Source organism: Bombina bombina, chromosome 1 (genome assembly GCF_027579735.1).
Source record: "Bombina bombina isolate aBomBom1 chromosome 1, aBomBom1.pri, whole genome shotgun sequence".
Taxonomy (NCBI): domain Eukaryota; kingdom Metazoa; phylum Chordata; class Amphibia; order Anura; family Bombinatoridae; genus Bombina; species Bombina bombina.
The window spans coordinates 449,998,918-450,012,272 of NC_069499.1; the positions used below are offsets into that span (position 1 = coordinate 449,998,918).

At 43.1% G+C, this 13,355-nt stretch overlaps 1 protein-coding gene across 1 annotated transcript in view; it reads left to right on the forward strand.

Annotated features, from left to right (window-relative positions):
• Positions 1 to 13,355, forward strand: part of DYNC1I2 (dynein cytoplasmic 1 intermediate chain 2) — a gene marked incomplete in the record, with an annotated part of 278,955 nt that overhangs the window by 196,894 nt on the left and 68,706 nt on the right. The window contains 2 exon segments of the mRNA XM_053698430.1: positions 4,620 to 4,733; positions 7,250 to 7,383. Coding sequence (XP_053554405.1) covers positions 4,620 to 4,733; positions 7,250 to 7,383 — 248 coding nt within the window.

A 13,355-nucleotide genomic window follows, 5' to 3' on the forward strand; every position in this document is an offset into this window, starting at 1 on the left:
GGATAATTCTGTCAAAAACATTTTAGCCAAAATGAACCCTTGTCAGCGTAAGCGTGGCTGCTCTGTTTTAGTTACTGAAGAGCATGACGACGCTGATATTAATATCTCTGAAGGGCCCCTAACCCAATCTGAGGGGGCCAGGGAGGTTTTGTCTGAGGGAGAAATTACTGATTCAGGGAACATTTCTCAACAGGCTGAACCTGATGTAATTGCATTTAAATTTAAGTTGGAACATCTCCGCATTCTGCTTAAGGAGGTATTATCCACTCTGGATGATTGTGAAAAGTTGGTCATCCCAGAGAAACTATGTAAAATGGACAAGTTCCTAGAGGTGCCGGAGCTCCCAGAAGCTTTTCCTATACCCAAGCGGGTGGCGGACATTGTTAATAAAGAATGGGAAAGGCCCGGTATTCCTTTCGTCCCTCCCCCCATATTTAAAAAATTGTTTCCTATGGTCGACCCCAGAAAGGACTTATGGCAGACAGTCCCCAAGGTCGAGGGAGCGGTTTCTACTTTAAACAAACGCACCACTATACCCATAGAGGATAGTTGTGCTTTCAAAGATCCTATGGATAAAAAATTAGAAGGTTTGCTTAAAAAGATGTTTGTTCAGCAGGGTTACCTTCTACAACCAATTTCATGCATTGTCCCTGTCACTACAGCCGCATGTTTCTGGTTTGATGAACTGATAAAGGCGCTCGATAGTGATTCTCCTCCTTATGAGGAGATTATGGACAGAATCAATGCTCTCAAATTGGCTAATTCTTTCACCCTAGACGCCACTTTGCAATTGGCTAGGTTAGCGGCTAAGAATTCTGGGTTTGCTATTGTGGCGCGCAGAGCGCTTTGGTTGAAATCTTGGTCGGCTGACGCGTCTTCCAAGAACAAGCTACTAAACATTCCTTTCAAGGGGAAAACGCTGTTTGGCCCTGACTTGAAAGAGATTATCTCGGATATCACTGGGGGTAAGGGCCACGCCCTTCCTCAGGATCGGCCTTTCAAGGCGAAAAATAGACCCAATTTTCGTCCCTTTCGTAAAAACGGACCAGCCCAAAGTGCTACGTCCTCTAAGCAAGAGGGTAATACTTCTCAAGCCAAGCCAGCTTGGAGACCAATGCAAGGCTGGAACAAGGGAAAGCAGGCCAAGAAGCCTGCCACTGCTACCAAGACAGCATGAAATATTGGCCCCCGATCCGGGACCGGATCTGGTGGGGGGCAGACTCTCTCTCTTCGCTCAGGCTTGGGCAAGAGATGTTCTGGATCCTTGGGCGCTAGAAATAGTCTCCCAGGGTTATCTTCTGGAATTCAAGGGACTTCCCCCAAGGGGGAGGTTCCACAGGTCTCAGTTGTCTTCAGACCACATAAAAAGACAGGCGTTCTTACATTGTGTAGAAGACCTGTTAAAAATGGGAGTGATTCATCCTGTTCCACTAAGAGAACAAGGGATGGGGTTCTACTCCAATCTGTTCATAGTTCCCAAAAAAGAGGGAACGTTCAGACCAATCTTAGATCTCAAGATCTTAAACAAGTTTCTCAAGGTTCCATCTTTCAAGATGGAAACCATTCGAACTATTCTTCCTTCCATCCAGGAGGGTCAATTCATGACCACGGTGGATTTAAAGGATGCGTATCTACATATTCCTATCCACAAGGAACATCATCGGTTCCTAAGGTTTGCATTCTTGGACAAACATTACCAGTTCGTGGCGCTTCCTTTCGGATTAGCCACTGCTCCAAGGATTTTCACAAAGGTACTAGGCTCCCTTCTAGCGGTGCTAAGACCAAGGGGCATTGCAGTAGTACCTTACCTGGACGACATTCTGATTCAAGCGTCGTCCCTTCCTCAAGCAAAGGCTCACACGGACATTGTCCTGGCCTTTCTCAGATCTCACGGCTGGAAAGTGAACGTGGAAAAGAGTTCTCTATCCCCGTCAACAAGGGTTCCCTTCTTGGGAACAATTATAGACTCTTTAGAAATGAGGATCTTTCTAACAGAGGCCAGAAAAACAAAACTTCTAGACTCTTGTCGGATACTTCATTCCGTTCCTCTTCCTTCCATAGCTCAGTGCATGGAAGTGATCGGGTTGATGGTAGCGGCGATGGACATAGTTCCTTTTCCGCGCATTCATCTAAGACCATTACAACTGTGCATGCTCAGTCAGTGGAATGGGGACTATACAGACTTGTCTCCGAAGATACAAGTAAATCAGAGGACCAGAGACTCACTCCGTTAGTGGCTGTCCCTGGACAATCTGTCTCAAGGGATGACGTTCCGCAGACCAGAGTGGGTCATTGTCACGACCGACGCCAGTCTGATGGGCTGGGGCGCGGTCTGGGGATCCCTGAAAGCTCAGGGTCTTTGGTCTCGGGAAGAATCTCTTCTACCGATAAATATTCTGGAACTGAGAGCGATATTCAATGCTCTCAAGGCCTGGCCTCGGCTAGCGAGGACCAAGTTCATACGGTTTCAATCAGACAACATGACAACTGTTGCGTACATCAACCATCAGGGGGGAACAAGGAGTTCCCTAGCGATGGAAGAAGTGACCAAAATCATTCTATGGGCGGAGTCTCACTCCTGCCACCTGTCTGCTATCCATATCCCAGGAGTGGAAAATTGGGAAGCGGATTTTCTGAGTCGTCAGACATTGCATCCGGGGGAGTGGGAACTCCATCCGGAAATCTTTGCCCAAGTCACTCACCTGTGGGGCATTCCAGACATGGATCTGATGGCCTCTCGTCAGAACTTCAAAGTTCCTTGCTACGGGGCCAGATCCAGGGATCCCAAGGCGGCTCTAGTGGATGCACTAGTAGCACCTTGGACCTTCAAACTAGCTTATGTGTTCCCGCCATTTCCTCTCATCCCCAGGCTGGTAGCCAGGATCAATCAGGAGAGGGCGTCGGTGATCTTGATAGCTCCTGCGTGGCCACGCAGGACTTGGTATGCAGATCTGGTGAATATGTCATCGGCTCCACCTTGGAAGCTACCTTTGAGACGAGACCTTCTTGTTCAGGGTCCGTTCGAACATCCGAATCTGGTTTCACTCCAGCTGACTGCTTGGAGATTGAACGCTTGATTTTATCGAAGCGAGGATTCTCAGATTCTGTTATCGATACTCTTGTTCAGGCCAGAAAGCCTGTAACTAGAAAGATTTACCACAAAATTTGGAAAAAAATATATCTGTTGGTGTGAATCTAAAGGATTCCCTTGGGACAAGGTTAAGATTCCTAGGATTCTATCCTTCCTTCAAGAAGGATTGGAAAAAGGATTATCTGCTAGTTCCCTGAAGGGACAGATTTCTGCCTTGTCGGTATTACTTCACAAAAAGCTGGCAGCTGTGCCAGATGTTCAAGCCTTTGTTCAGGCTCTGGTTAGAATCAAGCCTGTTTACAAACCTTTGACTCCTCCTTGGAGTCTCAATTTAGTTCTTTCAGTTCTTCAGGGGGTTCCGTTTGAACCCTTACATTCCGTTGATATTAAGTTATTATCTTGGAAAGTTTTGTTTTTAGTTGCGATTTCTTCTGCTAGAAGAGTCTCAGAATTATCTGCTCTGCAGTGTTCTCCTCCTTATCTGGTGTTCCATGCAGATAAGGTGGTTTTACGTACTAAACCTGGTTTTCTTCCAAAAGTTGTTTCTAACAAAAACATTAACCAGGAGATTATCGTACCTTCTCTGTGTCCAAAACCAGTTTCAAAGAAGGAACGTTTGTTGCACAATTTGGATGTTGTTCGCGCTCTAAAATTCTATTTAGATGCTACAAAGGATTTTAGACAAACATCTTCCTTGTTTGTTGTTTATTCAGGTAAAAGGAGAGGTCAAAAAGCAACTTCTACCTCTCTCTCTTTTTGGATTAAAAGCATCATCAGATTGGCTTACGAGACTGCCGGACGGCAGCCTCCCGAAAGAATCACAGCTCATTCCACTAGGGCTGTGGCTTCCACATGGGCCTTCAAGAACGAGGCTTCTGTTGATCAGATATGTAGGGCAGCGACTTGGTCTTCACTGCACACTTTTACCAAATTTTACAAGTTTGATACTTTTGCTTCTTCTGAGGCTATTTTTGGGAGAAAGGTTTTGCAAGCCGTGGTGCCTTCCATTTAGGTGACCTGATTTGCTCCCTCCCTTCATCCGTGTCCTAAAGCTTTGGTATTGGTTCCCACAAGTAAGGATGACGCCGTGGACCGGACACACCTATGTTGGAGAAAACAGAATTTATGTTTACCTGATAAATTTCTTTCTCCAACGGTGTGTCCGGTCCACGGCCCGCCCTGGTTTTTTAATCAGGTCTGATAATTTATTTTCTTTAACTACAGTCACCACGGTACCATATGGTTTCTCCTATGCAAATATTCCTCCTTAACGTCGGTCGAATGACTGGGGTAGGCGGAGCCTAGGAGGGATCATGTGACCAGCTTTGCTGGGCTCTTTGCCATTTCCTGTTGGGGAAGAGAATATCCCACAAGTAAGGATGACGCCGTGGACCGGACACACCGTTGGAGAAAGAAATTTATCAGGTAAACATAAATTCTGTTTTTTAATTGTGTTTTATACCTAATTGGTATGGTTGTGTCTGTATGTATTTTATAATATTAAATATATTTTTCATTACCTTTACAGCATCCAGTGTACTGTGTAAATGTGGTAGGAACGCAGAATGCTCACAATTTGATCAGCATTTCAACAGATGGCAAGATATGTTCCTGGAGTCTTGACATGCTTTCACAGCCACAGGTATGGGAAGGCAATGAGGACTGGGCTTTCTAGAAAATGTTCAAAAGAATCATAAGAAACGGGAAAGCATTTTCAATAAATGTTACTTTACATATAATTCTGTGTTATGGACAATTCATATCTCAGTCTCCAACTACTGCTAAAGGGATTTTGTTGTCTTGTTATTGACTTTACTTTGGCTTTTTTAATATCTATTTGCTATTAGTTGATCCACTCTCTGAATTTGTTTGTGCTTATAACTTGGTTCTTAACATAAGAAAGAAAGAAGGGACGCCTCATAGCGTAGCCATGTTTAGAAAAAATAGAGAGAAATACAGAAGGTGGAAAATCACTCACATTTTTTGATGACACAAAGCGTGGAGGTGCAAAAAGGCTGGCTGACTATCACAGCAGTCAGCTTGCTGTTTCACAGGTGTTAGCGTCACTGGATTCCGACCTTGTCTGGTTATCAGCTCCTCCCCAGTGTCGTAGTTCTCCTGGAGTGCTGTATATTTCACTGCGTAATGTGTTGTCCTCTCGCTGTCAGCTGCAGTTCAAAATCAAATACAGAGAACTAGCGATCCACTCTCATCAGGATTTTTGAAGAACAAGTTATAAGACTTTGAATTTTTTTATCTTTTCCATTTTTTAATCTTTACCACTTTTGATGCACGTATACACAATATATATTTCTTATGCACTTATATACTATATATATATATATATATATATATATAATATATATATATATATGAATATGAAAAGTAGGTGACAAAACAGGTGCACAAGGCACACTTCGTGTAATACGTTCTGGTATTGAAATATATATAGAAATGTGAAAAATCCACGCTCACCTGGTGATACCTCACAGTATGAGGTATTTAAAGAGCCTTAGTGTTAGTAAAGTCTTCCTCCTCTCACTCCTCTATCTCTCCACGATCCTCAGATGTCCAGAATCTTTCCCCTGTTGGTGGGAAACTTGTAGGGCCAAAGTAGATGGTATTAAAGGGAGAGGGGATAGGGGAGACAGTGTGCTATTGACATATAAACACTACTAACACGAGTATGTAAAATTAACACCAGGTTTATTTATAATTCAGTTAAAACACCTATTACTTCAATAGGCACATGTAACACTATTTTAAAGCAGTAACTATAGAGCTGTAGTAGGACCGGTACCAGGATCCTATGTGTGGACCTCACAGCCAGGTGCCTTCTAATTTGCTCTTAACACATAAAATATACTAGTAAAATGAAGCTCTGAAGGAATATCGTTAGACCGCTGCACTGTATTACAATTGTGCAGCAGCCTGTTCCTTATGTAGCTCCGTGTAAACTCCTGTGTAGTGTACTGACGTTTGGCGGGGGGCTCCCTTCAGAGCTTCATTTTACTAGTATATTTTATGTGTTAAGAGCAAATTAGAAGGCACCTGGCTGTGAGGTCCACACATAGGATCCTGGTACCGGTCCTACTACGGCTCTATAGTTACTGCTTTAAAATAGTGTTACATGTGCCTATTGAAGTAATAGGTGTTTTAACTGAATTATAAATAAACCTGGTGTTAATTTTACATACTCGTGTTAGTAGTGTTTATATGTCAATAGCACACTGTCTCCCCTATCCCCTCTCCCTTTAATACCATCTACTTTGGCCCTACAAGTTTCCCACCAACAGGGGAAAGATTCTGGACATCTGAGGATCGTGGAGAGATAGAGGAGTGAGAGGAGGAAGACTTTACTAACACTAAGGCTCTTTAAATACCTCATACTGTGAGGTATCACCAGGTGAGCGTGGATTTTTCACATTTCTATATATATTTCAATACCAGAACGTATTACACGAAGTGTGCCTTGTGCGCCTGTTTTGTCACCTACTTTTCAGATTAAAAAGAGGAACCTCGCCCTGCGGGGGATCATCCTTATTTTCAGACGGGCTGCCATATATACATATGCACACAGGAACCTGCACTGTGGATCATAAGGAACTTTTTCCATAGACTAACCACCCTTATATACATGAGACTGTTGGTTACAGAAACTGTATTAGTCTAATATATATATAATCTGGGTAACGGATGGGATTATATATTTAGACAAACAGATACCTCATATCCTTCTAGCGCTGATTGTGTATTATTTGTGTTTTTTTTTTTTTTAATGTGGTTTTTGCATTTCTAGCACATTTATATCGGTTATATTGATTGCAGTGTATAGTAGTTTCTAACATAATTTGTTTCACATTTTCACTAATCAAGTGATCACTTATTAGTAGTGTTCACTTTCAAACATATTGTTTTTTTTATTCACTCTGAACACATTTCTTAAGACACCATAGAGGTGCGTGCCCCCAAGATAATATATATACATTTACACTTTCTTTGTATATATACATTCTTTTAATCTTTGGTTTTTAACATACTGATTCCATCTATACGACTTTTAGGAGTTTAGAATTAGACAGAATCCAAGCCAGGCTCTGCACCAATCGGGAAACCAGTCACTAAAACCTAATTTCCTTGTCTCCCCTCCTCCTCTAGGATAGCATGGAGTTAGTTCACAAGCAATCCAAGGCTGTAGCTGTCACCTGTATGTCCTTCCCTGTGGGAGATGTCAACAACTTTGTTGTGGGAAGCGAAGAAGGCTCTGTATACACAGCATGCCGCCATGGCAGGTAGAATAAAAACCTAAATTGTTTTTTTGTGCAATTTTGCAGAGATGACAAGGGAAACCATCTTCTTAATGGCACACACTTTTAGTGCAGTTTTTACTTAATATTTCATGTATAGATGACTAAAGGAAAGCACACTTATATATCTTCTATTCAATTGTGATGTCTTCATACTTTGTTTTACCAAAATACTTGTAAATGAGAACTTAAGATGAAAATATTATTCTTAAGTAGAAATTTGGCATAATGACAAAGCTTTAGAAATATTTTAATTTGAAGGTATCGCTACTTTTGGTTTGTGTTTAGAATCTAAGATTTAACTTAATACCACATTCTAATATGTTTTGTAATTTCAGAAGAATATTGTGAGGAAAAACAATCTCTTGCCAGTTTACTCTTTTTTATGTTTTTTTCTCTTACATGGTGTATCCAGTCCACGGATTCATCTTTACTTGTGGGATATTCTCAATCCCTACAGGAAGTGGCAAAGAGAGCACACAGCAGAGCTGTCCATATAGCTCCCCTCAGGCTCCGCCCCCCCAGTCATTCTCTTTGCCGCTCTAACAAGTAGCATCTCCACGGGAGGGTAAAGTGAATGTGGTGTTAGATTTGTAGTTTTTATTTCTTCAATCAAGAGTTTATTTTAAAATAGTGCCGGTTTGTACTATTTACTCTGAGGCAGAAAGTGATGAAGATTTCTGCTGAGAGGAAAAAGATTTTAGCATGTTGTAACTAAAATCCATTGCTGTTCCCACGTAGGACTGTTGAGTACCGGAGAACTTCAGTTGGGGGGAACAGTTTGCAGGCTTAACTGCTTAAGGTATGCTCAGTCACTTTTTTTCTAACAAGACCTGGTAATGCTAGAAGACTGACAGAAATCCCCATGTGGGAAGGTAAGCCATATTCTGAGACTTAGTTTAGAAGGATGGCTTAGTAAAAGGGGCTTAAATCACTGGTGGACACTGTTTGGGGGAAAATCGCTTATTTTATTGCTATAATCTGATGTTTGCACAAGTGTTTATTACGTTTGGAACACACTTTGGGGTTATTATACGCCTGGCATATTTTTAGACACCTAATTTGGCTTAGGAAGGCCCCACAACTCCAGAGTGAAGAGGGAGGGGGCCTAATTTTTGTGCCTCAGTTGCGCAGTTCTTTTGCAAGACAGCTTCATGCAGCTTCACGTGTAGAGTCCAGAGATTGCAGGAGGACTCCAGAGAGGCTTATTTTCGTCCAAAACTAATCCCCAAGGAAGGTAGGGCCACAGCAGAGACTGTGGCATGGTGCTGTAGTGTGTTAAACCGGTGGCCTGCTTCAATTTGCTCCGGTTTGGGCAATAAGGGGTTAATTGTCTTGAAACTTAGTGTGCAATCTTTTCAAAGCATTAGGATCATATGGTGAAAATTTCATCAAGATTGGATGTTTTTTTGTGATTTGGTAAAAAAGTGTCCGCTTTTTATTATTTAAAGGCACAGTACCGTTTTTTCAAAAAGTGTATTTTACTGTATTTGAGTGCTGTCTAAGTCTGTCTAACATGTCTGAGCCTACAGATAGACCCTGTTCTATGTGTTTAAAAGCCATGGCGGTACCCCCATTGCATTTGTGTTTAAAGTGTGCTAAGGTAACCTAACATTTTAATGACCATGCAGTGACACTTAAAAATGTAGCCCAAGATGATTCTTTGATGGAAGGTAATGAGGATAGTCCTCCTTCCTCTCCCCATGTGTCGACACCAGTTACGCCCGCGCAAGCGTTGCCTAGTACCTCTAGCGCATTGGCCCCTATTACATTACAACAATTAGCAGCAGTCATGGATAATTCCCTTGCGGCCTTTCTATCCAAACTGCCAGTTTTTCCATAAAAGCGTGATAGCTCAGTTTTAAGAACAGAGGATGAGCAATCAGAAGCTTTGGATGATTTATCTGTACCCTCACAACACTCTGAAGTGGCAGTGAGGGATGGTCTGTCCGAGGGAGAAATTTCTGACACAGGAAAAGTTTCTCAGCAGGCAGAGTCAGATTCCTTAGCGTTTAAATTTAAGCTGGAACATCTCCACGTCCTGCTTAAGGAGGTTTCTCTTGTTAAGTGTATCCAGTCCACGGATCATCCATTACTTGTGGGATATTCTCCTTCCCAACAGGAAGTTGCAAGAGGATTACCCACAGCAGAGCTGCTATATAGCTCCTCCCCTCACTGCCATATCCAGTCATTCTCTTGCAACTCTCAACAAAGATGGAGGTAGTAAGAGGAGAGTGGTGTTTTATAGTTAGTTACTTTCTTCAATCAAAAGTTTGTTATTTTTAAATGGTACCGGAGCGTACTATTTTATCTCAGGCAGTATTTAGAAGAAGAATCTGCCTGCGATTTCTATGATCTTAGCAGAAGTAACTAAGATCCACTGCCGTTCTCACATATTCTGAGGAGTGAGGTAACTTCAGAGGGGGAATGGCGTGCATGTTTTCCTGCAATAAGGTATGTGCAGTTAACATTTTTCTAGGGATGGAATTTGCTAGAAAATGCTGCTGATACCGGATTAATGTAAGTTAAGCCTTAAATGCAGTGATAGCGACTGGTATCAGGCTTATTAACAGAGATACATACTCTTATAAAAGTGTAATATAAAATGTTTGCTGGCATGTTAATCGTTTTTATATATGTTTGGTGATAAAACTTATTGGGGCCTAGTTTTTTTCCACATGGCTGGCTTGATTTTTGCCTAGAAACAGTTTCCTGAGGCTTTCCACTGTTGTACTATGAGTGGGAGGGGCCTATTTTAGCGCTTTTCTGCGCAGCTAAAATTACAGACAGACACTCCGCTTCCTTCTGCATGATACAGGACATCTCTGAAGGGCTCAAAAGGCTTTAAAAGTCGTGTTTGAGGAGGGTAACAACCACAGTAGACCTGTGGCAGTTGTTGTGACTGGTTTTAAAAACGTTTTTGTCATTTATTATTCCGTTTTTGGTATTAAGGGGTTAATCATCCATTTGCAAGTGGGTGCAATGCTCTGCTAACTTGTTACATACACTGTAAAAACAGTCTAATTTTCGTGCCTTTCGAAATTTCAAGGCAGGTGCAGCATCAACTTCCTCTGCTTCAAAAGAAGAGGGAACTTTTGCTCAATCCAAGCAGGCCTGGAAACCTAACCAGTCCTGGAACAAGGGCAAGCAGGCCAGAAAGCCTGCTGCTGCCTCCAAGACGGCATGAAAGAACGGCCCCCTATCCGACAACGGATCTAGTAGGGGGCAGACTCTCTCTCTTCGCCCAGGCGTGGGCAAGAGATGTTCAGGATCCCTGGGCGTTGGAGATCATATCTCAGGGATATCTTCTGGACTTCAAAGCTTCTCCTCCACAACGGAGATTTCACCTTTCAAGAATATCTGCAAACCAGATAAAGAAAGAGGCATTCCTACGCTGCGTGCAAGACCTCCTTGTAATGGGAGTGATCCATCCAGTTCCGCGGGCGGAACAAGGACAGGGGTTTTATTCAAATCTGTTTGTGGTTCCCAAAAAAGAGGGAACCTTCAGACCAATTTTGGATCTAAAGATCTTAAACAAATTGCTCAGAGTTCCATCATTCAAGATGGAAACTATTCGAACCATTTTACCCATGATCCAAGAGGGTCAGTACATGACCACAGTGGACTTACAGGATGCCTACCTTCACATTCCGATTCACAAGAATCATCATCGGTTCCTGAGGTTTGCCTTTCTAGACAGGCATTACCAATTTGTAGCTCTTCCATTCGGGTTGGCTACATCCCCAAGAATTTTCACAAAGGTTCTGGGCTCTCTTCTGGCGGTTCTAAGACCGCGAGGCATAGCGGTGGCTCCTTATCTAGACGACATCCTGATACAGGCGTCAAGCTTTCAAATTGCCAAGTCTCATACAGAGATAGTTCTGGCATTTCTGAGGTCGCATGGGTGGAAAGTGAACGAAGAAAAGAGTTCTCTATCTCCTCTCACAAGGGTTTCCTTCCTAGGGACTCTAATAGATTCTATAGAAATGAAAATTTACCTGACGGAGTCCAGGTTTTCAAAACTTCTAAATGCTTGCCGTGTTCTTCACTCCATTCCGCGCCCCACGGTGGCTCAGTGCATGGAAGTAATCGGCTTAATGGTAGCGGCGATGGACATAGTGCCATTTGCGCGCCTGCATCTCAGACCGCTGCAATTATGCATGCTCAGTCAGTGGAATGGGGATTACACAGATTTGTCCCCTCTACTAAATCTGGATCAGGAAACCAGAGATTCTCTTCTCTGGTGGTTATCTCGGGTCCATCTGTCCAAAGGTATGACCTTTCGCAGACCAGATTGGACAATTGTAACAACAGATGCCAGCCTTCTAGGTTGGGGTGCAGTCTGGAACTCCCTGAAGGCTCAGGGTTCATGGACTCAGGAGGAGAAACTCCTCCCAATAAACATTCTGGAGTTAAGAGCAATTTTCAATGCTCTTCTAGCTTGGCCTCAGTTAGCAACACTGAGGTTCATCAGATTTCAGTCGGACAACATCACGACTGTGGCTTACATCAACCATCAAGGGGGAACCAGGAGTTCCCTAGCGATGTCAGAAGTCTCCAAGATAATTCGCTGGGCAGAGTCTCACTCTTGCCACCTATCAGCGATCCATATCCCGGGCGTAGAGAACTGGGAGGCGGATTTTCTAAGTCGTCAGACTTTTCATCCGGGGGAGTGGGAACTCCATCCGGAGGTGTTTGCTCAACTGGTCCGTCGTTGGGGCACACCAGAACTGGATCTCATGGCGTCTCGCCAGAACGCCAAGCTTCCTTGTTACGGATCCAGGTCCAGGGACCCAGAAGCGACACTGATAGATGCTCTAGCAGCTCCTTGGTTCTTCAACCTGGCTTATGTGTTTCCACCGTTTACTCTGCTTCCTCGACTGATTGACAAAATCAGACAGGAGAGAGCATCGGTGATTCTGATAGCGCCTGCGTGGCCACGCAGGACCTGGTATGCAGATCTGGTGGACATGTCATCCTTTCCACCGTGGACTCTGCCTCTTAGACAAGACCTTCTAATACAAGGTCCTTTCAATCATCCGAATCTAGTTTCTCTGAGACTGACTGCATGGAGATTGAACGCTTGATCCTATCAAAGCGTGGCTTCTCCTAGTCAGTCATTGATACCTTAATACAGGCACGAAAGCCTGTCACCAGGAAAATCTATCACAAGATATGGCGTAAATATCTTCATTGGTGTGAATCCAAGAATTACTCATGGAGTAGGATTAGAATTCCTAGGATTTTGTCCTTCCTCCAAGAGGGTTTGGACAAAGGATTATCAGCTAGTTCCTTAAAGGGACAGATTTCAGCTCTGTCTATTCTTTTACACAAGCGTCTGGCAGAAGTTCCAGACGTCCAGGCGTTTTGTCAGGCTTTAGTTAGAATTAAGCCTTTGTTTAAACCTGTTGCTCCTCCATGGAGCTTAAACTTGGTTCTTAAAGTTCTCCAGGGAGTTCCGTTTGAACCCCTTCATTCTATTGATATCAAACTTCTATCATGGAAAGTTCTGTTTCTGATGGCTATTTCCTCGGCTCGAAGAGTCTCTGAGTTATCTGCCTTACATTGTGATTCTCCTTATCTGATTTTTCATTCAGATAACCCAGGTTTTGTACGCAGAACTACTTTTTTACCCAAGGTGGTTTCTAACAAGAATATCAATCAAGAGATTGTTGTTCCATCATTGTGTCCTAATCCTTCTTCGAAGAAGGAACGTCTTTTACATAATCTAGATGTAGTGCGTGCCTTGAAGTTTTACTTACAAGCTACTAAAGATTTTCGTCAAACATCTAGCCTGTTTGTTGTTTACTCTGGACAGAGGAGAGGTCAAAAAGCCTCGGCAACCTCTCTTTCTTTTTGGCTTCGGAGTATAATCCGTTTAGCCTATGAGACTGCTGGACAGCAGCCCCCTGAAAGGATTACAGCTCATTCTACTAGAGCTGTGGCTTCCACGTGGG